Genomic DNA, 27,039 nt, shown 5'->3' with positions numbered 1-27,039 from the left:
AGAAGATATTACACCTAATTTAGCTTGAGTATTCTAACTTCTTTAGTTTGTCTCCTTTTAAACTTTATTTTGAGTTGATACTCAGGTAAATGACCCACCCTTCAATAAGTAATATTCATGCTAGAATTTGATTTCAAGCAAGGAACTATCATTAATTTCCTTGATAAGCTATAAGTATCCTCACGTTGTCATATTGGACTTGAACTTAAAGAAATGGAATTGAAGCTCATGTTTCTCTCCACCAATGTGAACTTTTCTTTGGTCTAGTCTCATCCTCAAAAGAACCTCCTAGGGTTCTATATATTACACATTAATAATATATTCTTCCAACTAGCAATCTACACCCCTCCTATTATATATTTGTAGAAAAATAGTCTCCCACAAAACTACCTCATTCATTATGCAAATGATCTCTGATTCTCCCAAGCATTCCCTATCATGTAAGAGATAATGTTCAATCCATGAGTTCTCTAAGAATTTATATTTCCTTCTATTCTTTATCTCCTAGATTTAGTGGCTAGTTATGATTTGATTGCATTATGTCATGCATTTTTGAATTTGTGAAGCTCATATGAAGTTGGGAGTATGGACTATTTTCACTATCCATTTAGTACAATTATTCAATCCTATCAAGATTGTTATTCCAGATAAGTATCAAAGTCTTTGAATTTTCCTCTAAGAATATTTGAGTCTGTATTTATTTTGAAGAAAGCAAAATTAGAAAAAGAATACAAGCTTAAACCAATACCTTAGGTGGTGGGTATACAAAAAGTTCTACCTCTTCTGAACGAGGGCTTCAAGGATTGATTGAAATCCTTAGTAAAGGTAGGAGTTTCTTCAGGAAGATTCAGAGCAAAGGGGTTTCCTGCCAAAACATAATTTGAGTTGTCTGCCCTAGGAAGCCTCTTCCATTCCCCAATGGAAGATTTAAACTATCTTTGTTTACCCATCTCAATATTTTCAGCAGTCTTTACCTGGTGCAATCCTTCCTTAAGTGATTCTTCTCATGATATAATAATCATACGTGGGCCATTCTCACTGATTACACTGATTGTTTCGAAATTCTTTTCTCCCATTCAAGGAGAATATGAACAGGTAACGAAAAGGAGATGTTTTTCTAAAACATGGCCAAGAATACAACCTGAACTACTATTCAAAACACTATCATCCACACAATACATACAACCCAGAGAATTTCCACTTTGTTTGGACACTGAAGCCTCTCAGTATTCCTCTAGAAGATTGGAGAGGCGTATCCAGACCAGAAACTTGCTTGATTTGACATATAAAAGGATCAAAACTCGTTTTCCAGTCCTACAGAAAGAGACCTACAGCGTCCATATTTCATGGTCCCCAATTCATGAATATGTCCTTATCTTCTTTGTTGAGGTAGGAAAGCAAGAAATTTAACACTTTGGTCCTTGTCATATTTAAATTGGATGCCATTACATTTTCCAATGACAGCAAGGGATTGCTACTTTTTTTCAACAATACTGATTTCCAGCCATTCTTTCATCAGGGTGAAGTCTGAATCCGCTCGCCATTCTTCTGATTCGCTTCAAGAGGAATATAGTTTAGAAAAGCAAGGAATTCCTTAGGAATACAAAAGTTTGCCAGATTCGCCATACTACTGCAGTGAGTCGCTTCTTTATCTATTGGTCTCTCTTATCTTTTGTGCAATTTTTTCTATAAAGTAGTACTATTGCCCCATATATATATAGAGGTTGATATTTAGGTATTTTTTCAATTTTATTAAATTTAAGTTAAAAAGAATTAATAAAGACAATAGAGTACCAATTTATCTCAAACAAATAAAGATGTTTATCTCAATCAACCAGCCATTAAAAACAAAGGAATATTGAAGGCTCCAGAAATATAATATTTATGGAAAAAATGTAGATAGCGTAAAACTGAAAACATAAAATCATATGTCATCCTTTCCCTGTACCGTTGAAACATGATTAACAAAGCCTTAGATGGTTAACTCTCCAACAATTTTTCCTCATTTCGACCACACTGTGGATGAATGTTCTTTTCTATGTACAGGGTTTCCTAATTCAATTACAACATTGAGATTTTCAATTAAGAAGTTTATTTTTTATAAGTTTATGAAAATCTCAAAAATTTACATTAACTACAGTATACTTTTGAGTAATCCGTTTCTATACATTTGATGAATTCCTCCATGATTAATTACAGTATGTTTTCAAGATGAAGAGAGTACATTAGATGGAGGAGTTCCAGAAGCTCTCAAAGAAGCTGGATCTGTTACAGGTTCACCCCATTTCCTTTGATCAGAAGTGGGTACCATACTATTGGCTGCATTGCTTGTTCCTGCAACTAATTGGTTGCCTTGACTAATAATGGAGGCAACGGCATTTGCCACAGCAGCTGTAAAGTTAGGATCTGAGCTAATGGCGGCAGTTGCTGCATTGACTTTATCAGCAAGATAGGGCTGAGCTGATGAAGTGCTACTGGTGTTGCTTTTGGCCATGACGTTCTGAATCAATGCCTGGCAGGAGTATCGTGACAGAGCTGCATGAATGGCTCTTGCAACTGGATTGCTAAGAGATGGATCAAGTAAATTTTGGATCTTTTGGGTTTCATGGTCCTGGTTTGTTGTGGATATGGAGGGATTAGGCCTGCTGTATGGATGATGATAAGGCTGGCCATTGTAGAGATTAGTGGTGTTCCAGGGATTGGAACTGGAGACATCAGAGTGAAGTAGGGTGTTGTTATGATGAGAACTAGAAGGAACTGAAAGCAAGTTGGATCCAGCAGATGGGTAGGGAAATGGAAGAGGGAAGGATGAAGTAGAGGGGTTTAATTGTGAGGTGGGAGTTTTTGTAAGGTCTAGTATGATTGTGGGAAAAGACGAAGAGCTGTTTATGGTGGGATTCAAAGCAAAGAACTGGTTGATTCTAGACAAGTAGGGACTATTGAGCTTTGTTGCTTCCAAGCTTGAAGTGGAACCAGATACAAACATGCCAGCAGCTGCTGCTGTGGTGGAAGCCATGGCAGTAGCAGCAATAGGAAGTGGGTGGTTGTGGCTTCCCTCGTATGTTGAGATCAGTATAGTCAGGTCTTCTGGACATCTTTGTACCTGCTCCACAATGTAATCCTTAAATATCAAATCAAATTCAACATTGAAGGAAAATTTTGTATATAGATACAGTGTTTTGAAATGTTTTCCTGTATTATATCAAGATTATAGAGAGAATAGATGAGTCTACTTGAAGTATGGGTACCTGCTTTCTAACTGGGCATCCGGGGAAAACAGTGCAGCGAAAGTATGCTCGAGGACAGGGATTGCCCTTAGCTATCTTTTGTCCATACTTTCTCCATTGACACCCATCGCTCATCTGAAACATTAATGAATAACCTGATTATCAATGGGATTATTTACTGTAAGATAATGATTTTATGAAGTAATAAACATTTAAGTTTTTTTTTATATCATAGTAATGCATTTTATGGATCATGCGCTGTATGTTGAAAATAAGACACATTTGAATTATAGAATGGATGATGTTATAGGATCTTCTAATTCAATAGAAAATCACTTTAGCAGTAAAGGGAAGGTCTTAGATTTATGTTCTAAATGATTCATGAAAATTTCAACATAATATTAGAATTAAATCAGATTAAGAGTCCAAAGCATTTCTATAGAATGAATTAAGGAGAGATTAAGAGTCCCAAGCATTTCTATAGAATGAATTAAGGAGGGTGCTGGAAATAAATCACATTTAAACCAAAGACAGGCTGGTCTTGGAGGGTTAGTAGCTCAATGGTAGAACACTCTAGTAACAAATGGTAGGTCCTAGGTTCATGTCCTAACAGGTTCACCAGAAGCTCAATATGATATTAGATCTACGTTAGGCTAGGCAAAGAGCCCCGAACATTCTAATGTTATCTTAAAGATTATAGATTTATGTTACAGTCAACACACATTCATGTGATACAAATTTTTTACTTTACATATATATTTTTAACTCTTAAATGTACATTTGACCGTATTTATCACCTATTTGAAATTCAAAACATGTGATATTCTCAATTTCAATTAATTATTAATATACATTGGAAGTAGCTAAAAATCCTAATAAAATTTTCTATGTTCATATCCTAGTGACCAATAATATTTTAGTAACTGAAGAAAAACATTCTAAATAAGACCACCATATCAAATCAAGACTTTTATGGTTAAAACTATTCAATGGCGTATTCTAATCCCATACGAAGGAAGTTGAAATGTTGGCCGAGACTTTGCCAACGCTTATCAGACATGAAAGAACGTGTATTGAACTCATTGAAAGACAACACGCCCCTATTTCATCGAAAGTACTTCTATTTCAAAACTCAAATTCTCAAAGACATTTGGGCAAGAAAATTGGTTCTTACTGTTGCTGCCTCGCATCTGACTCGTACAGACACCCTGACCTTTCTTGCAGGTACCGAAGCTTCTGAAGTTTCTCCTTCCTCATGTAAACTCTCGATTGCTTTATTTGACTGAAAAACCCCTTGTTGGCGATGATCCATCAGTTCATCCTTCACCCTAGAACTCCCTTCAGAGCTGTTATGTAAATGGAATTGTTGCCCCATTCCTGAAGTATCGATAGAATCTGATTTTATCAACCCACTATCTGATTTAACCGGGCTATTTGTTGGGTACAATTCATTAGTTTCTTCGCTCGTTTCTTCATCCTTGAAAGCTAAACTCAAGTTAAAGCCTTTGAAGTGCTCTTGAGATCCCAATGTTTGTTTTCCAGCTTCCTTCCCACTTTCTCCACCTGCCGAATCTTCTTTAGTTGCTTTTGTCGATGAAGGATTCGTCCCAAGGGAGAGAGAAACTAGCTCTGATTCTTCTTCCCACTTTGTGTACTCCTGAATACAATGATTTGTAATTTGAAGTTATGTAATGACCATATATAAGAAACGTGTTCTTGTAATAGTGCTCGTGAAATATTGGCTAACAAAAATTTAAAATCCAAAAAAACACCACTTAGTATTGAATAATAATTACTATTGGATTCTATGGTTGCTCACTTTTGGAGTCTCTGCTGCCTGTGCAATGTTTTCTTTTTCTTGTTTCTGCTGCTGCATAACTCTCATGATGTGCATCTGGAGATTTTGATAATTGTTCATTATCTGAGTCAAAGCCAATTTCAATCTCCTATTTTCCTCTTTCATCCAGCCCACCTCTGTATGCAAAGTCTCAATCTGTTTACACATCATGGAAGAAATCATTTTACGAGTTAAGTTCATTATATATATAAAAGTGAAAATTGGCCGGCCTGAAATAGAGATTAATAGAATAGAAGACAGATTGATCATTACTTCACTTCTTACAATAGGCTTCTCTGGCAAGCTACTATTTCTTATAGTTAATAATCTGTCGCTTTGTGTATTCATATTGAATTCGGTTCTCATCTGCCCACGCAAGTGATATTTTATTAAAAATCAATGCAACGTCTTGATTTCATAGTTATCAAGGCTGTTGCATAATGTAACTGAACATTTTGAACATAGATCTAATTGAAGATGTGAAATTTTTACATTTTTTTTTTTATGTTTCAGATCATGATCAGACTTCATGATCTATTATCAGAATAAGCAAGAAAAAAATGAATTCCACACAATCTAATCTAAAAATATTAAGAAATACGTACTCAATACCAAGCATTCAATTTCTCATGATAATTTCAGCTGGGGAGACCTAAGATTAAGAGACCAAATTACCCAAATATGCATATACCCACAATACCCAATTTAAGAACAACCCAATCCTCCATCAATGTTTCAACGTACCTTATATCGCTCATCAATTTCAGAATCTCTGAGAACCCTCAAAGAAGATTTGTTATCATTATGAGTCCCTTGATCAACCTCCATGGCATCTCCCTTGGCCTTCTCTTCCCCATATGTGTGATCTCCTTTTAGTCGTTTCGAGAAATCAATCTCCATACCTCTATCCAGCTTATCTTCTAGAGCCTTCCTCTTATGAAATTAAACACCGCTATTATTCTTATTGTCAGCAAAACGCCTTTTCAACAATCCAAGACAGAAGCATTCACACCTTCCCTCAATAATAATAACAACTGGAGAACGAAACAACCTCAGAAAAGAAAACTTTCAAACCAAATATCCTTGAAAAGATCGGTCACTGCAGTCGGAACACAATCTTATAAAACTGCAGCTGTCAGAGAAAAATGAATGGTGGTTGTAATACCAGTGGGAAAACAAACTGAAACTGCGCTGTTTGCAAAACAAAAACGGAATGAAAATTAGGTTTTGAAAATCCATTGGGCTTATAAATTCAACGTTTTAGCATGTTATTGGACAGAGAAAGAAAGAGACGTTTGCGCTTGGAATTCCTAAATTGTAAGCAGGTTTCAACTTTGCTGAATCATTTCAAGAGTTTTATGCGTGCAAGACAATACATGAAATTCTTGCAAATTCGTCTCCTTGTGCCCAATCGGAAAGCCGGAGCGACCCGTCAATACATCTTAGCTAGATGAGATATTCCAAGGGAGTTTTTAATTAAATTCTAGTTATGTCGGTCCCGTATAACTGCCACGAACATATAGAGAGAATTGTGCAGCTAGCCTTTTGACGCAGTGGCTTATGTCACGTAGCCGTCACCTCTTTACATTCAAGATTACTCACGACGTTCTGTCAAACACCCATAATTGCCAACGTTTGAGACTTTGTAAACATGAAAAACACGCTAACTACTGCTTTCATTCATGACTACCTAGATGTACGGAAAGAAAAACTTTCTTTAAAGGAGATTTGGGCAAATTCATATCAATTGTATTTTGGTGTGTAATGGGTGCATCGAAGAGTTGTGAAAGGTCAATTAGCAGTCTATTTTCTTACATAGATACGTGTGGTCAATTAGTAGCCCATTTAACAAATGATATCATTTGTGCAACAAAGGTGTCAATGGAGAAGCTCTAGCTTCAAATAAACTATACATCCACTTTAGGGATCCATACATAACTAAAACAAAACCTATGAATTGGACTCCATTACCAACAAGCTCTTATTATGTTAACAATAGGGAGAGATAAGAGAGAGTGATAGGTAGAGATTTAAGATGTGAATATATAGAGAGGGAGAGAGGGGGGGGAATGAGAGATGAAGAGATAGAAAGATAAAGATAAGGATAGGTAGTGAAATATAGAGAGAGAGGGAGAGAGAGGAAGAGATATAGGGGTAAAGAGAGATGGAGAGTTAATGATATATATATATATATATATATATATATATATATATATAGAGAGAGAGAGAGAGAGAGAGAGAGAGAGAGAGAGAGAGAGAGAGAGAGAGAGAGAGAGGTCTACGAAGAGTGAGAGGGAGAGAGAGAGGGAGAGAAGTGGATGGATAGAATGAGGGAGATATGTCTAGTGATAGAGGGGGATAAAAAAAGATATAATGAGAGATGAAGAGGGGACAAATAGATGGATAGAGGAAGAGGGAGAGATAAAGATAGAGAGATAGGGAACGATAGAGAGATATTGAAATAAGGAGAGGGAGAGAAATAGGGGAAATAGAGATGAAGAGAAAAAGTGGGAGAGATAGAGATATCTGGGAAGAGAGAAAGATAAAGATAGAGAATAGGGGGATAGAGAGAGAGACAAAGAGACAAAGAGATAGATAGATAGAGGAGGGAAAAAGAGAGGAGAGGGAGAGAGAGAGAGAGAGGGATATGTAGAGAGTGATAGAAAGAAAAGGGAGGAGAGAGGGAGAGATAATATAGAGAGAGAGAGAAAGAGAGAGGGATAGATATAAATATAGGACCATATAGAGAGATAAAGAGGGGTAGTGAATTAAAAGTCTATATATTATAATGTTTTATACCCTGATTTGTATTGTAATGCTCCATCAAATATCTATCCATGATGTCATAAAATATGTGTACAATGGGGATGAATTCAATTAACTTGAATTGTTTTAGGATAATTTTGTATTATAATGCTCCATCAATGGACACAATTGATCTCACTTCATCATAATTGATTGAGCCCTGTTTACTTTGAATACACTTGCTGCATTTTATTACTAATACTACTCATAATGTTATATAACATGTGCAATGAGGATGCATTTAATTGTCTTGCATTTTGTAAGATAACGTTGATAGTTGTTAAAATTAGCTTGCTCCCTCTCATGGAGAGAATACCTTTGTTTTAAAAATTTAATTCTATAAAAATTGTATATAAAAGACAAATGAGATAATATCAATATCCACCAAAATGTAAACTATAAAAAGAAAAACAAGAAAATACAAAGACTACTCAAAATAATCTTATAAATATGATGATATTTTCTTGATTGACCTTAAAACACATTAGTAATACTTGGATTAATTAAAAAATATAAGCTACATAATATAAAGATGATTTAAAATTTTGAATACCTAATCTATTTCAATATAAAATATACTCAATTTCTTTAATCAATTACACATCTTCAACATTTGTAAACATACTAAAAAACTTTAATATAAAAGAAAACATAAAAGAAAAGAAAGACATTATTAAATATTAGTATTATATTATTATAATATTTTTATTTACATATTATTTTTTATATTTATTTACATATTATAATAAAATAATATATACAAATTGTTTTGATTAAAGGGGGAAAATAGGTTGTGAGGGGACCAGAAACCCCGTACAACAAGTTTCGAAGGGACCTAAACCCTCAGATTTTTCACAGATCCAAAACCAACAAAGGAACATTGCAAAAGATACATCAAAGAGATATAGTAGCCCGACCACAACCAAAAAAGATAGGTCAAACATTACAAAATTGGTGGTGAAAAGAAGGCAAAAGTCACCACAAAAGATTTTACATAAACACGAACATAGGGGACAAGGCTTCCTCGGCCAAAATCATGGGTTTTATCTAGGCTCACACAACCATATCCTTGAGATTTATCTCTCCTTGAAACAACATGCATATAACAAAAATTACTTCACCCGCTTCCTCGCAGCTAAACAATAGGGCTTCAACAACCCTCCAATAATAGATCCAGGCATGTCTAGCCTTAAGGGTGGGTTTTACAAGGATCCCACAACCAACAACAATGGGCTTTTGATAGGCTCCCATAACCTTAGTCTTGAGAAAAAATAGAGCAAAACATATAATTCCCTCCAAGATCACCACCTCAATAGGTGATATAGGAGAGATCGCCTCACTCTCCCACCAAACCCATATGCTAAACCCACCACAACACCAGCCTCCTAAGCCACACATAGAACCAATATCCATAGAGAAATACTAAAGGCTAAATGCATCACCAATGAGGAACAAGTGCAGGGTAGACCCACGAGGCTCGAAACAAACTAAACACCTGCATCCCCACCCTCTATTCCCAAAAAGACCAGAAACAGGGTACAAAAAGTCACCCACCAACATAACCCAACCTCCACCATAGAGCCAAAATCCACATCTATAGGAGAAAGGTTATCTCCAGCATAATCCATCTTCACCTCTATAGATGACATAGCTACCTCAATAAGGCAAGCCAAAAAAAACCAAAGTTGCAGGGACAGGGCCAACCAAAAAATAAAACTTGCAAAACCATAGCTAGAGTTGGAAAGGAAACTTTTCACTGAATCAATGGAAAAGTCCATGAGACATAAAAATATTTATCTGAGACCACAAAAGGCCAATGAAAAAAGAGACCCGCCCTTACCAATGATAGAGCCTTCATGAGAAGCAAAAACCCCTTCACAACACCTCAAGAAATAAGCAATTTAAAGCAAAAGGATGGGGAAGAAGGGCACATGAAGCACCCAATCTACACCCACCAATAGATCCAAAGACTAGGACCCCAACAAAACCACCACCACTCCAAAAGAGAACAGATCCCCCACAACATCAGTACCATCACCCATGAAAACCCTAGACCAAGTGTCAAGATCAGTCACCTCACTCTCCCACCACAACACTAGCCTCCTAAGCCGCACACCGAACCAATATCCATAGAGAAAGACTGAAGGCTAAATGCATCACCAATGAGGAACAAGTGCAGGGTAGAGCCATGAGGCTCGAAACAAACTAGACACCTGCATCCCCATCCACATAACTATCACTATCACCTCTCTCCCCAAAAGTAGAATGAACTTCATAGAAAACCCAATAGGTAGTCGTGAAAATGAATGGAAAGGAGAAAAGGGGCCATGCAGGCCAGAGCATGACAAACCCCAACAATCCCCACACAAAGCAGATTGTCATCCGCCACCTATCGTCATCGGCTTCACCTTCATTGTCATCCTCCCCTGCAATGCCATGACCTCTCAAAATCTTAGGGCCACTCCCACACTTTCTCCCGCTCATGTTGAAAGCATAACTCATGACTAATAATATATATAAATTGTTTCCATAGTTGTAATAGATATTATATTATATTCATATTAAATGTTTTGATTAATAAAAGCGAGATAGGCCCATACCATTACATAACCGTAGAGCGACACCAATAGTGTATGAGGGATGTGTAACTAGTAAAAAAAGACCACCAAAACACAATAAAATCCCAGTAGGGCAACCCGAAAGCTAGAAACTAAACTAGAAAAAAAGCAAAATAGAGAGAAACTAAAACACACAAAAACATAAAACAACCGCCTAGTATAGTCACAAAGAAACAAACTACTACATGGGGCACCTTTTTCTTCTCAATCCTAGTACAAACTTAACACTTTATCAAAAAAAGACACTTTTCTACTCGATCCAATCCTAGAACTAGAGGAGACCAATGCAAAATCAAGGGTCGCTTTAACTAGAGATGCCGTAAGCCCAAAACCCTAGACATGGACCTCGTGCTTTCTTTTCTTCACCCTTTTTCTTTTCATCTTAGCTTGGATAGCTTGTAGGGAGGAATTGTGCATATTGATTGCATTCCTACAGGCAAGGTTAACCTTAGTTTTCTTTTTGAGGACCTCCTATATTTTCTTGACCTCTTCCATGCCACTTTTGGTCCTAGCCATTTTGATCTTGGTGTTCATACCATCAATCTTCCCACCCACCTTATCTCACTACCCCATGAGGCCAACAAGGTCATTGGCACTTTTCCACACTCTCTACTTGTCTAAATCATCCACTCAAGTGTTAGCCCTAGCTTCTACCTCTACTGCTACCTCCACTTCATTATTTTTTATGATAGCCACACTCATCTACCCAAATAGCCACTTTAATAAGTCATCCTATTTTTGTACATCATCATACAAGTACTTCACAATTTTAGTAAGGACCAAAATAGAACTCGAGGGCTTTGTATTAGAAAAGGGGGGAGGGTTTATGGGGGAAAGGCTAGGGCTAACATCAACAATAGCATTATGAGCGGGGAACTAATATGAGATTCCTATGTTCCATTGCTCTTGCTTCATCTCTTGGCCCTAGAGATGATCTCTACGCTCCTTTTTTTTAGGCATTGTTTTATTGTTCTATGGTGTTTGCTGCTCCGGATGCCATTTTCCTCTTCGGGTTTGTGTGGTTTCCTACCCTTGTGGAGGTTCTCTAGGGTTTTCCTCTATCAGTTCATCTGGCCCTTTTTTGGGTGGCCTATGCCTCCTTTAGCCTGGTTCTTGTTTTTTCTCTCTCATTGGTGCATGAGGCTTTCTTTGGTGTAGATGTGGGATTTTTTTTTTGGCAGTGTGGTGTGTAGGGCCTTCTTGGTGGGAACTCGATTTTATTGCCGACCCTTCCCTTTTCTCCCTACACTGCCACCTATTTGTGTGGTGTGGATAAATGGTTCTTGGGGTAGCTAGGTTGGCTTTGGTTTCCATTTTTGTGGAGGTTGTATCTTTTCCTACCTCCCATAGCCTTATTTTTTTTTGGTGTGGCTCCTTTGTTGGCTGCTACTTGGTGGGTTTTTCTTCCATGAAGGCCTCTCTCTACTACTTATTATGAGCTTCCTTGGTTTCCATCTCTCCTTTGTTTTGGTGTTGCTTCATGGGGTTTTTTTGGTCCTTCCCTGTCTTTAAGCTTTTTTTTCTCCTATTGAGGTGGAGAAATTTTGGTTGGACTAGGCTTTTTTTTTTCTCTGCCTCCTTGGTGCTCTTCTGCAATGTCTATTGAGGTGATTATATCTCCTATTGAGGTGAGGATAGGTTTTTATGTGGAGGTGGGCTTCAATGTTGGTTTCTCTATTCTTTCCCTGTTCTTCCTATGGAGGTGGAGCTCTTGGATTGTGTAGGATTTTGTTGTTTGTGTGATGGTTTTGGGATCCACTCTAAAATTCATTGTGATGGTCTTGAGTATAGGTATCAAAACCCTATGTTGCTACTCTTCCACAATTTTATGGCTTTTCTTGAGGTGCAAGTGTTTCCTTTACTTCAAAGCTTATAGGAGCCTTTTCAAAACCTAGTCACCGAGATGTTATGTAAATTCTATTGGTTTTTTTCTAGGTCTTGTGGTTATGGGAGCCTTGTCAAAACCCATGTTCTAGGTGGTGGGAGCCTTTAAAAACCCACTATCTATGTATGTCTATAATTTGGGAGCCTTGTCAAAACCCATGGTTTCAAGTTATGGGAGTCTTGTAAAACCCTTGATTCAGGTTATGGGTGCTTGGCAAAACCCTTTGCCTATGTACCTTTTATGTCTCTTGTTTGTTGGCTTTGACCTCTTGGTTAGATTAGTCAGTTCTTTGATGTTCATTATGTAGTGTTGGGTTATTGGTTAGCTATTGTTAGTCTAGATGCCATTTCTTGTTGTAGTAAAGATCTATTTGTGGGTTTTGGATCCTCATAAAATCCTTCTATAAGGGATTTTGGGTCCCCTCAAAACCTATTTTACCTCATCAAAAATAATTTGAGAGGTTTTTAAGGTGGATACTACTAGAAAAGGAAGGTTACTTGTCAAAGGACATGAATTTCTTTATCTTAGAAATTTTCGTATGATACAGTGTTTTTGCATGATGATATCATAAGGATTTTGAACAACACAAATGGTATTTATTATTCATAGTTTTAAGGGCATACACTATGTGTCGTCACATCAGTAATTACAATCTCATACCAAAAATAAATGTTAAAACTATCTATCATATCTGTCTAGTGATTAGAATTATTGTTGGTCATACAAGGTTAAATGGTTGTGATTTTTTTTATCATCTTCCAGCCTTCTCCATGATTTTCAACAATTGATTTAAAAACTAGGTTATCCATTTCATCTAAGGAACACCTTCGGTGTAATAAATTTAAATATGTTAGATTGTATAGGTTTAGGTTAATGTATATTTTTATGTTAAATGTTAGCTTTAAAAAGAAATATAATGGATAGTGGAATTAAGTTTTATGGTCTAACACTGAATATTGTTCAATGAAAATCAAAAGTTTAATTTTTTTTGGTCAAGAAATGTTAAATAATTTTTTAATAAAGTATTTTAGATGTGTGTTGAGTCTATAATCTATTTGGACTCAATTCCACCAACTTGGTTCAAGTCTATGATCATAGAGCTGCATTTTTGTGTCTAGGTATGTCTCTACATCATGTGTACCTTTTCTCTACAATTCACATATTGTTTTCCTCTTCTTATTCTATCTTCTATTTTTTTTTAAGACTTACACTATTTAGAAATAATTTTGTGAAGGGATATTGTTGTGCTGCTATGGGATCATAGGTTACCCTACTTCAACCCACAAAAATGTGTGTAATATATTTAAGACAATAAGAAGTGTCAAGAATGACTTATGTAGATTAAATACTCTTTTGAAATGAACTAAATCCAAGTGTTTAAGTATTATTTGTTGCTAGATATTCCTATAATTAAAGTGAGTGTACAAGAGTTCTTCAATCCTTGTAAATTCAAAAGTATTATTGATAAATTTCTTTAAATATTAGCAAATAACATTAAATTTTTCTAAATGTGTACTTAGCTGGATTAAGAGGAGAAGTAAAAGGCAATAGTCACAAACAATTTGAATTTGAATGTGGAGAAGGAAAGGCTTAATTTTTTTATCGAATAACTAACCTTATGGCCATGAAAATGACCTTAGGTGGGAAAATGCTCACATCTAGTTGGATAACAATCATATATATATAGAACATGTAATCTAGTATTAGAGTGAGTAAAAATATGGATATGGTGAGGGTTAAATATTTTGATAAATATGTTTGTATAAATATCGGTAAAGGCTAGTGGGAAGAAGCCCATGATTGCACAATATTGTGGCATTTGTTGATATGTCTCTAATGAGACATTTTCTTGAAATAGGCAAAAAAATAATTGAGAAATGGCATCGGTATAAAATTTTTACCTTTACATTTTTCTCAACTTTTAAGTGCATGATAATTCTAAAACCATTGTACATCTCAAAGAATTGAGCACCTGAAAACATAAAAATGATATAAAAAAGGAGTTTATATTAAGTACAAAAAAGTGTAGAAGGAATGGTAATGGATGAATTTGTTTTTTGATTACTTTAATACATTTTGAGTCAATGACCACATTTTCAACTGCATTTTTTTATGATGAATAGTGTTGAAGGACATGTGAAGATTGTGCATGATATGTAAATATAATCTAAAGATAAAAATAAGAAAGATAGTGAATAATGAAAAGTAGTAATTAAATATACGTGCAGTACACAATAAACAAGATCACATGTAAAATTATAATGCATAGTTGGTGTAGATATTTTATCTCCACTATTATATATATCATAAATTAAAAAATATTATATATTTAAAGTAATTATCATTGACCCTAGGAAAATAACTAAAAGATATTATAAGGGTTATGGGAGTTGTTGAACACACCTTAGGACTGAGAGGAGGCATGAATCATTCTAGACCAAATACTTAAAATTTATTACTTAATCTACAAACTCTTTAACCTTATTCTTATGAGGAGTAATGGAAGATATAACAAAGAAACACCATGCACAAGAGAACACTAGATTTATTATGGAAAACTCAAATAGGGGAAAACAATAATGAGGGTGAACTCAAAATATATGAAATGATTACAATATAGATTTAGGCTAACTACCAATGAAGTACACTACTCCCTAAAGGACTTGTATGATAGAGTGTACAAACCTAGGGAAAGATACAAAGCTTTCAATCTAACAATCACTTCTCCAGAGAAAGATAAAATGAACATATGAATCAACAACAAGAAGGCCTTCAATAATACTACCTCCGAAAATATTCAAACATGAAGTCATCCTTGAATCTCTTTCTCAAGTGACCAGCTCCACAACAATCACCGCACACTAAATTTGTCACAACTAACTTCTACAAATGATATAATCAAGTAGGAATACCACACATATACAATCAGACATCCACTTACGCTCACTAGAACCTTCAACATCAATTTTATATTCTATATATAGCATCTTATTCATTGTAAACATTAATTGGATCAGCCAAAATAGAGGACAAGCATAGGTCCTATCAAGTTGGCCGCTAAAAAATAATTTTGTAAAAACGGTCCAATCCATGAGATAGAGAGGACCTAAAAAATCATATCGATCCTTTCTAATTAGGTAGGAACAATTAAAATGCTATCATTAAACCTCCAAAGGTTTGCAACAAGATTCCATGTAGATACACCAAACAACATGCCACAAGTCAGCCCCAACCATATCTTCTAAATGAAAAACTTCAATACAGGTCCCCACATGCTAAGGTAGGACCCAAAATCAATTCAACACAAACTTCTAATAAATTTGAGACTTACAAGGATTCACTACAAGCTAAGAAGCAGCACCACTTGGGAAAGCCGCAATAGTTACCTTGAAACACAAATTCCAATCACCATGCATCATAAATAGACCATCTAGCATTATGTTGAGCACATTGGGATGTTCTAGGAGCATCTCACAACATTATCAAATCCTTACTTTATTTCCTCATATCAAAATCATGTTAGAATAACATATCTAAAACTAGAATCTTCATTCCAGAAAGCTAGTCAAACACATAATATAATATTTTTACTTGCAAACCACAAAACCATGTGATAATTGAACTAGGACATAACATAGATGTTGTGCACGTGTAGTATTAGATGCAACACTAGAAACATCAATGTGAAGAGTTGTAAAAGTGTTTCCTTAACTACTTATGATAGAGAACCAAACTGTCTGCCAATAATAATTACTAATTAGACTAATTGCAACACTAGTGACCTAAAAATATAGGATTGTATGTTAGCAATTGACATTCATTTGATTGGTTTCAATATGTTGTCATTGATGGAAAATGTTCTAGCTTCATATTCTAGTTTGGTTGATTATCGACAGACACTTCACTGACATTAGCACCAGCACCCATAGGTATCTTCACTGGTAGGAGGAATTGTTTGGGTACCGGCATTGCAGGCCAACATGTCTTCATCAAGATACTGGTATAGGAGGCCGACATCATTTTGGGAGATTCAGCAATCGGCAATTGATTTTGATATTTATGTTTATTTGTAATTGAGCTGACATATACATTCATTTTGTAATTATCTATGTAAGCAAACATAAGGAATGAATGATTGTAAAGGGTATATAAGTTAGTTGATTAGATAATTTTGTATATGGAATGTAATATGAGTGAGAGAGTGATATTTGTAATGCGAGGAATGTGGATTATGTAAGGGGTTATTCTGGTAAGGGTTTAGGGTTTAAGAACCAGAACTGTCAAAGCTTAACCGAAACTGTACTCAAGAATTGGAGATGGTATCTATATAGTTCATTCTCTTTTCTGGATTGTAGTTTGGATTCCTATGTAGTCAATGAGACTCATTTTTGTGATGAGAAATGTGCTTTAGGATAGAAGCCTTCCTGCAAGTGCAGGCCCCCATATTTTGTAATATCTTTTCATAGGGCTAGTGGATTGATATTGTGGGTCACAAATCGCACCGTGGTTTTCCTCTTTGAGGTTTTCAACATATAATTGTCTATGTTATGGTGTTTATTTGTGTGAATGGCTTATTGATTGATTTACTTCTTTCAATTCTATACATACCGGTATACCGGTTGGTGAATACATGTTTTAATAAGGTTTAAATTGAACATTATGATAGAACACTGATTCAACCCCCCTAGTGTTCTTGGATTCCAACAATTGGTATTAGATCCTTGTGCCTCAGAGGAAGTTTAACAGCTTGATGGAGATCCTAAATCTAGAATCCATGGATATGAGTTTGGAAAGGAAACTTGAGGTAGCACTTGAAGATTATGATGTTGAAAGGATGAAGAACTTGAAGTTACAAGATGAATTGAATTCTTCTCAGGAATTCATTCTTATCCTATAGGAGAGGCTTTCATCTGTTCAAGCTAGGAGGAAGGAACTACTACAAAATTAGGATAATGATGAGAAAGATGCCCTTAATGAGAGCTATCAGAAGTTGAGTTAGGAGAACATGGTTATGAGGAATGAAATGCAAGCCCTAACTATGAAAATGTCAAAGGAGATTGAGGATCGGAAGATGAATGAAGAAAACCTTGGGAGATCTCTGAAAGATATATTTGAAGAATGCATCTGGTTGGTTCATGAAAATGATATGTTGAGAACTGATTTAGTGCAATCCCAAAGTAATGAACAAGAACTTCAAAGACAAATGATAATTCTGAGAGATGATCTGACTATTGCAAGCGAGTATAAGGACAAATTCAAGGTTAGTTCAACATAGCTTGATGAGTTATTGAAAAATCAAAGGCAGAATGGAGATTCCAATGGACTTGGATTTGAACAAGGTCAGAGTTATGGTACTACAAATGAAGATCGGAATCAAAAGGAACCGATAATTAATCTTAATGCTTACAAATTTAATGGTAGATGCTTCATTTGTAATAAATTTGGTCCCATGGCTAGGCAATGTAGAAATAGAGAAAATCAGAACTATAATTCTGCTCTCGGTCAATGTTCTAAATGCAATAAGTATGGTCATAAAACAAAAGATTGCAAAATGAATGTTAAGTGTTATGCATGTAGAAAATTTGGACATATGGCTAATCAGTGCAGGTCAAGCAATTACATCAGTTTTAGCAAAGCAATTCAAAAGAACAATGTTACATGTTATGCATGCAACAAGATTGGACACATTGCTAAGTTTTGTAGAAGCAAAAATCCATTGGTTGATAATGATGGACCAAATGATAAAGGGAAAGATAAGGTCAATGAAATCCGACAAGATCATATCAAGAAATGGGTGAAGAAGTCAGATGATCAATCAACAGATGGGAATGCTTCGATTACTCAACTGACAGAGGAGGTTGCTCCTGCACCAGTAGGAACCTCATTTGGTAACTGAGGCAGATGCCTTAGGGGTAGGAAAAATTCATGAAATATAGTGCATATGCCTCGGGAAGAGGTTCTAGAAGATGTTACAGACATTGGAGATGCTTATCCGACATGGATATGTTTGACTGAGATTCGATATCTTTCACTAGAAGTCATTCATATCAATGACAGATTAGGGTTGTCTTGGAGGTTAAAAGGTTGAATCTACTTCATTTCTGATCACCTTGCATTTAGAGAAATTGAGAGCGAGTCTAAGGTGATTTAGTGCAATTGATATCTTGTTGAGTGATTTCACTAGCGATTGGAAGAGTTCTTTAAGGTTTCACCAGCAACTATTTCTCAGGTACTTATCGATATTATCTTTCATCATGGAAGCAGGATCATCCTCGGCACCAACTTTTATTGCAAATCTTACTATTGTTGAGGTCAAGGATCGTCCTAGGCCAATTTTCAAACAATGTCCGCATATTGCCACCTTGGATGATTCGGTTGGTGCATTTTTTTGTGTCCCGAAAGGAGTTGTATATGTTCAAGATGTCAGAGCATACATTCACTATCATATTGAGGATTTGGATACTAGTGATAACAAAAGCATGTATATGAGCGAGTTGATGGGATATTTTGGAAAGATTAAGCTCGAGTACAAGCACATTAAGGATCTAGGGTTTACCAGCATCCAAGATATCCCCGGATTTGAAGATGAGATTGTCAGATATGTTTTGAGAAGAGTGCATGGAGAATTCATCTGGTTGGATAGGTCATATAATATTTCGAAGGAGGCCATTAGGGCCATCACTAGTTTTTCGCAGATTGTACAATGTCCGGAGAAGAAGATTTCTAATGATCAGGTCAACAAGGTCAATGGCACAACATTAGACCGGTGATCGATGAGGGATAGTACTATCATAGAAAAAGATATCAGATTCAATAACATGATTATTGGTTACAAGGTAACTCAATCTAATCGTCGAAATTCTGTTTCTAGCTCCCACATTTATGCAGCACATAAGATCATGAGGGATAATGAGATGATAGATCTCTATGGATGGATGTTAGATGAATTATTAATTAACCTAGGAAAGATCAAAGGAGAGAAGAGGGGAACATTCTGGTATGGAAATCTTATTGTCTGTTTGATGTTATTTTTCATTAATGAAACTCCCAGTTTTGGGAAAAGGCAATGGGCATTTGATATCTGGGTAGGAAGACAACTGAAACAATCTATTGCTACTTTGGGTAGTTAGTGTGATGATAAATTTTGGGGTAACTTCAAGGCATTCCAGAAGGCTATGAAATCTAGGGAGAGGGTTCCAAAGAAATATATTGAGAAATACTCAACCAAGATGTGCTTCATGGTTAAAAAGGATGAAACATTAATGGAAGCAGTCAAACCCCAGAAGATATGGATTGAAGAGATGGGTTATGAATTTGATGCACAGATTTTGGATGCTTATGGAAATATGTTAATCTATGCACCTATTGATGAAGATGAGAAATCATTTGGTACTGCAAAAAAGAAGAAGCAAGAGGATCAAACTGAGTTTAATAAGAATAATAGGGATAAGTAGCAGGGAAAGGCAAGCAAGTTTGTTGATCAAGTGTCTCAGAATATCAAGGCATTAATGGATGTTTTTCCGGAAAAAGGAAGGAAGAGGAAAGAGCCAAAAGTTTTTATTGAGCCTATTCCATTAGACTCTAAAACTTAGGATGACACACCCTTAGCATTCAAGAGTGTATTAAGGAAGAAAAGTGAAGAGCCTAAGGAGGAAACAAGGAAGTAACTGGTTAGGAAGGTTACAATCAAGGTACCGGCAAAGAAGAAAGATCCAGAGGAAATATCCCAAACACCTTCTGCTCCATCTGGTACTAGAAGAAGAAAGAAGATGGATGACACCGATCTAACACTTGTCACCAGTAGTGTAACTATTATTCCACCTAAGAATTGTGCAGAATTGGTTGATGAAATAACTAAGGATGGTATGTTAAAGAATGTATAATTTTATTATGAGCATTTAGATGATGATGAACATAGAGAAGTTGAGGAAGCATTTTTATTGTATTTGAATATATATATATATATAAGAAAGCCTTGTTAGAAATTGAGAAGCAAATCCCGCCACAGTTATATGACAATTTAGATGCTAGAAGATTATCAGCAATGGAGAAGGACAAATAGATAAAGATTCAAGAGTTGTTAACTACCTGTGTATCCATTACTCCTAAGGAGTTGGATATGACACTTGAGGTTGCAGACAGAAAAATGTTTCAAAGAAAGCACATGATAGTTAGTATTATGTTAGGTAGGGTTAATGAGATTATCAGTGAGACCCACAAGGCATGGGTTCAATTCTTTGCTGAAAACCTTGGGTTTTATACTTCACAGAAGCCTAAAACTGTCACTACACACATCCCAGTTGAAGGGAAAGGTAAAGGTATTATAGGTACTTCATCTACAATTTTGAAGGATATCCAAATACTGGATATAGAGCCCCTGGTATAATATAATGTACAGGACACAGAGGTGTTACCAAAAAATGTAGATATACCAGCATATTTTTAGAATGTACAAGTTGAGGTCACAATTCATAAGGAAGAACCGACAATAACTGATACTGCACCAAGTGGCAAAGCCATCGATGCAAGAGAGGAAGCTATAAAAGTTGATAAACCATCAGAAGAGAAGGGAAAGGAATCTGACAAGGAACCAGTAGCATGCACATCATTGTTGTCAATTGACACCTCACAGGTAGAACATACAAGCTTAACTGAGATGAGTTCTATTGAGCTCGTGATGATGGCTGCATAGAAGATGATGAAGAATGATCTGTGGACAAAGGATTTATTGATCAATCTATCCTAGTTTTGCATAGACTTATACCAGAGTGCAAATTTGATAAAGGAGAAATCCCATCCGATAAGCTTAAAATAATCACAGTACATTTTCAAGGACTTTCAATCTTTACAATAGATATCAAATTGGTAGGCCTTGGAGAGGTTTACACAAGCTAAGAGAGCCACATTTGATCAGATGATTGAGTTAGATTAGAAGGAGACCAATGATAAGCTGAAATTGATTGATAATGCATTGAGGCAGTGTAAAAATATTTATAGAGTATGTTGCAACATAGGTTTACTTATAGCTGATTTGGATAAAGGGATTAAGGAATCTCAAGAGAAGATTGTAGGTATAGAAAATTCTTTTGATGGATCAAATTCTTTAACAACTTCTATTGATGGTCAAATTTTGGTATTGGAAGCTCAAGTTTCAGCTCTTGAGAGGGATAAAGATAAAATCATAAGGAGAGCTAGAGGTCTTAGAGGGTTGGTAAGTCCTTGGTTGGACTCATTAAGTGTTCATAAGAAGGAACCTATTGATTTGGCTAGTAAGCCTACACCGACAGAGCTTAAGGGTAAAGAGTCATATTCCCATATGCTTAGGGGACTTGTATCTATTTCTGGCACATTCAAATCAAGTTGGGATACCTATCTAGAGCTTTTGTAGAAATCCTAGCCAGAAATTTTTAAATATATTCAGCTCCAATAAGGTATTTTGGGACATTCTTTGTATAGATTTTCATTCTTCATCCCGATTTTTGTTATTTTTTTGGCATTGATGTCAAAGGGGGAGGTATAGGTGAAAAATATATTCTTGACATCGGAGGTATGGAGTATTTTGTAAAAATCATGATCACAGATGGATATTTAGCTCAGGGGGAGCAGTCTCAGGATGAAACCGACAAATGGAAAACATTATCATTTTTCACATGAGTGTTGCCATCAATGCCAAGGGAGAGATTGCTAGTAATTGACACTCATTTGATTTGTTTCAATATATTGTCATTGATGGCAACATGTTCTGGCTTCATATTTTGGTTTGGTTATTTACCGACAGACACTTCACCGGCACCGACATGTATCTTCACCGGTAGAAGGAATTATTTAGGTACCGACATTGCACGCCGACATGTCTTCATCAAGATACTGGTATAGGAGGCTGACATCATTTTGGGAGATCCAACAATCGGCAATTGATTTTGATATTTATGTTTATTTGTAATTGAGTCAACATGTATATTCATTTTGTAATTATCTATGTAATCTAACATAAGGAATGAAAGATTGTAAAGGGTATATAGGTCATTTGATTAGATCATTTTATATGTGTAATGTAATATGAGTGAGAGAGTGATATTTGTAATGTGAGGAATTTTAATTATGTAAGAGGTTATTCTAGTAAGGGTTTAGGGTTTAAGAACTGGAACTGTCAGAGCTTAACCAGAACTATACTCAGGCATTGGAGATGATATCTATGCAGTTCATTCTCTTTTCTGGATTGTAGTCTGGATTCTTATGTAGTCAGTGAGACTCCTTTTTTTGATGAGGAGTGTGCTCTAGGTTGTAAACCTTCCTGCGAGTGCAAGCCCCCATATTTTGTAATATCTTTTCATATGGCTAGTGGATTGATATTGTCGGTCACAAATCCCACCATGGTTTTTCCTCTTTGAGGGTTTCCACGTATAATTCTTTGTGTTATGGTGGTTATTTATGTGATTGGCTTATTGATTGCTTTACTTCTTTCAATTCTATATGTACCAGTGTACTGGTTGGTGAATGCATATTTTAATAAGGTTAAAATTGAACATTCCGGTAGAACACTGATTCACCCCCCCTCTCTATGTTCTTGGATTCCAACATTATAATGTCCATAGAGCATAAACATTATATCCAAGTTTGTAATATCAAATCTTCAAAAGAAGAGGAATGTAGAGCATTCTTTCGGGATCAAATCAATACATACTTCCTATACCAAATTGCTCCATCAAGCTTCTAAGAATCAAATTGTCTTAGAAACATCACCTTCTCATTCATTACACCATCTTCATTATATTGGCATGTGCATATAATCCTAATCTTTATATCTCAACCTATTTGAACATCAACATATTATCATTGTTATCAACATTATCAATAGTATCAATATGGTCAACTTAGCATAGACATTAGACAACAAGGAGGTGGACATCATAGACCATCTATAACCAATATCCATTTTCTCTTATTATCAACCTCTTCATAACAACTAGGAAATTCATGATAACAAAATATAAATAGTATCCATGACAAACAATAGCCATTGTAATCTCATTATCATCTATTCAAAAAGTTATGCAATTAATCATGTCACTTATATCATTACTACAAACAAACACTTCCTCAACACCTGCAACAAGAATCACTTTCTAATACACTAATCAAGAATCAATCATCTCTATACCACTACATATCTAATAGGATAAGAATAAATATCTTCATCAACTCCCTCCATAGAGCAACATCCAAATATCAGTACTGTCAACAATATCACCAAAGTATGTTACATGTCAACACCAAGATAGTAGACATCAAACACAAAGCATTTTCTCACTAGACCTCCTTGAGATTATTCACAACCTGCAATAAGAACATATCAAACACACTTTGTACTATCCATAGTCTTCCTCAAACAACATCAACAACAAGGTGGAAGACAACCGCCAAGAGAACCATCAAACAATCTCAATGTAAACACCATACAACTTTACCATTATTGTAACAACCAAGCTAGCAAGTAGGTAGCCATAATTACCATATCCATAAAGACACCTTAACATCTATCACCAATCAGGAACCACAACATCAATGATACCTCAACATTTGTTACTAGAAAATAACCATACATGGGACAACATATATTATCAAACATCAGGCTGACAATAAAGACAATACATATTCCCAACAAGAGTTATGTTCATTCACCAAAACATTTAGGTGTTCTAATGTATAGGCCACATCCACAAGGCAAAAGCTAAATTCAAGAACTTGAGCTATAGGGTAGTTAGAATTTGGGTCACAATCTAGATAAGTAACATAGAAATTGGTTTTGTTAGAGTTACCAATAGACACAAACCTCTAGGATCACCTGAAAAACCAAAAGAGGCCTTTCACAAGAGAGCAACAAGAGAATTTTTATTTTTATTATGGAAAAAATCAATTTTATTAATTTATGGACCATAAAAATGTACATATGATGCCTTTCTTATAAAGGCTAGGTTGAGAGATATGACTAGACAAGATTGTGACAAGTATTCAAACTTACTAATTCCTAGCAAAAATGTAACATAGTATTTTTATGTTCATCATCAGTAGAAAATCCACATGGTCGATGATAGAAAACCCACATGGTTGATTTTATCATCATGTACATATATAGGTTTAGGTTGATCATTTTTTAATAGAAAACAATGTGTGCTAGAGGAACTTTTTCCCTACACTTCATCTAGTTTTAAGAGGTTAAAAGACATGAATTTTTTTTTTAATAAATATTGTAGATAGTTATTAAAGTTGAAGTTTAAAAAATTCTAATCAAAAGTTGAGATATTATATAGTGTCTAAAATTAATTTTTTTATTATATTCTTTTTATATTTAGAATTATTTATGTCATTAAAATTAACTAAAATTTTTAAAATATATATTTGTAATTTAAATATTAAATAATTATATTGTAATTCATACATTAATGAGTTCAATAATAGATTTCTTGGTGAGCAAAAATATATTGAGTTGTTTCATACTACTCTTATGTAGGAAAACTGTATAAAAATGTTGAAGAATAAAAAAAATCTATATTTAATTAGACTAAACCCTATGTGCCAATTAAAAAAATGAATATGTAAATGAATATAAAATAACCAATTTTATGTGTGGAGAAAATCCATGACAAGGGTAAGTCCAAATGTAAAGCTCCTAACTTGATATTTCTTTGTATTTAAGTAAAGGGAAGTGTTTGATATGTATTTCAAAAAAATAATGTGAACTTCATATATTCTATAAATCCTAAGAGATATTTAGTTGATCACTTAAACATTAAAGCATCTAATTTATTTTTTAAATTTTGGTAGGGAAGGAATACTTTCAAAATAATAAATTATAAATTGAATTCAATGCCTATTTATCATAAATAGAATGTTTTGCTTTTAATTTTCCATCATATTTTAATAAATAAGTGTTTAATTATGAAAGTTATAAATATCATAAATATATATAATTTGATCTAAATAAATAGCATTATTATTTAAGATTACTTTCAAAATACATATTTGTCACAATATACTACAAATGTAAACATATAAATTTAATAAATTAATATTTACTATTTTAAAATCACATTGCTCATATACTAAAAATTAAATATCCAATAATTATATGAATTCAAATTGAACTTTTCTAATTTATTTATAAAATAACTGAACATTTCATTATTTCTCTCTTTTAATTGATGGATGGATTATAAAGACAATCACACATATTCCAAACTATATTTAATATATAATTCACCATACGATACCAAATATATTATAATTCCAACGACAATAAATTATCATCTTATTGAACACATACTCTGATTAATAAATCTATTAATGATTTTATTTTACCATCAGCTTTAATTTTAAACTTTAGTGCCTTTAAAATTTATAATTATTATTTATAAAAAATCTATTTTGTCATGTGATTTCTTAAAAGGGTAATTAGGTATGTTGATGTAATTTTTTTATATATGAAAAATATATGAGAATTTTTGTAGTATGCTCGATTAAATGAACTAGATAGTTCATTGTATAGAGTATACATTGAAATGTGTGTGAATAATGTTAGGTCTATTGTGATAGGGGATGCAATAGAGTGAACATCTAATTTTATATAAAATCCTATTAAAAAATGTTGAACATTGAGAATGAAACAGACTTTGGATAAAAACATTAGGGGTTGGTATTTAAGAAACTTGAAGCTAGGAAAAAATGTACTATTGCTTAAAAAATGTTCTATTGGATGGGGGAAATGTCATTATGGCATTAAGGGACTTTTTTACCTATAGCTTTATCCACACAATCAAGAAAAATAATCTTACATTTAGAAAAGTGGAGCATAAATTTTGTTTTAGTTCATAGTTTCTTGAAATTTTATGATAAAAAAAAGGTTCATTGAGTATGAATATAGTTTTAAGTGCACTTAAGATATTGATCTTGAATATACTAGACAAATGGATGAGGGAAAACTACAGTAATACATTAGGGAGAGGGTTTGGAAGTGTGACTCATCACATAACTCATCAAAATAGCATGTCAAGTGCAAATTTTCTTAAAAGTGACTTTTTAAAGATTTGACAAAAACTTAATCTAAAAATTTGTAGTAGTTCAACAGAATAAATATCTTTTTTTATTAGTATAATATCATATTTTTTATTTAAAATATAAATTATATGGAATCTAAATGGACCGAATATCTATTAGGAACTTAAATCTTTATTATCACTAACTTTTATATCCAACAAAAATAAACCATTGTTGAACTTTAAAAAAGTATTTGTTGTTATAAAAAAACACATAATTACATAAAATACAACACAAATGGACCAATAGTTGAACACTATTTTTTTTGACAATCCTTCATATTTAACGGACAAATACAAGGTATTTATTGTGTTCATGTTTTAAATTGTTCATAAGATAAATTATTAATATGAAATACTTAAATGCATATACATTTCTTTTTAATGGTAAGTGTTATCTATTATGGGGATATCTCCCTATATTTCTTCAAATAAAAAGTACATTACATCCTTATGTCCCCTTACATACTTGAAAATATATCTCTTCTACATAGCACAACAAAAAAGAGAAGCACACAACCTACTGACCCTCCTCTGACTACTAGTTGGCAACACTTTTAGATCCAAATGTCCC

At 34.4% G+C, this 27,039-nt stretch overlaps 1 protein-coding gene across 3 annotated transcripts; it reads right to left on the bottom strand.

Annotated features, from left to right (window-relative positions):
* Nucleotides 1-1,919: 1,919 nt before the first annotated feature.
* On the bottom strand, nt 1,920-6,228 carry LOC131036822 (WRKY transcription factor 72B). Of its 3 annotated transcripts, none has more exons than XM_057968811.2 (6): nt 5,809-6,228; nt 5,338-5,430; nt 5,047-5,220; nt 4,402-4,884; nt 3,249-3,362; nt 1,920-3,103 (listed from the first exon to the last, which is right to left on the bottom strand). In XM_057968811.2, the coding sequence occupies exons 1-6, from the start codon at nt 5,962-5,964 to the stop codon at nt 2,207-2,209; spliced, it is 1,917 nt and encodes a 638-aa protein (XP_057824794.2). In that variant the 5' UTR covers nt 5,965-6,228; the 3' UTR covers nt 1,920-2,206. The 3 variants fall into 3 exon arrangements, with proteins under 3 accessions (XP_057824794.2, XP_057824795.2, XP_057824796.2); XM_057968812.2 differs by having other exon boundaries at nt 5,350-5,430; XM_057968813.2 differs by lacking the exon at nt 5,338-5,430 and having other exon boundaries at nt 1,921-3,103; nt 5,809-6,226.
* Nucleotides 6,229-27,039: the final 20,811 nt, after the last annotated feature.

Source organism: Cryptomeria japonica, chromosome 3, assembly GCF_030272615.1.
Source record: "Cryptomeria japonica chromosome 3, Sugi_1.0, whole genome shotgun sequence".
NCBI classification, from domain to species: Eukaryota; Viridiplantae; Streptophyta; class Pinopsida; order Cupressales; family Cupressaceae; genus Cryptomeria; species Cryptomeria japonica.
Note: the sequence above shows the minus strand (reverse complement) of the source record. Positions and strands in the feature narration are given on the sequence as shown.

Bases quoted from the DNA above. Each gene is read 5' to 3' on its own strand.
- LOC131036822 (XM_057968811.2), bottom strand. From the start codon at position 5,964: ATGGAGATTGATTTCTCGAAACGACTAAAAGGAGATCACACATATGGG. The intron at 5,431-5,808 runs GTACGTTGAAAC...TTGCGTGGGCAG, and splicing joins AAATTGATGAGCGATATAAG to ATGAGAACCGAATTCAATAT. The intron at 4,885-5,046 runs GTGAGCAACCAT...CATTGTATTCAG, and splicing joins AGGCAGCAGAGACTCCAAAA to GAGTACACAAAGTGGGAAGA.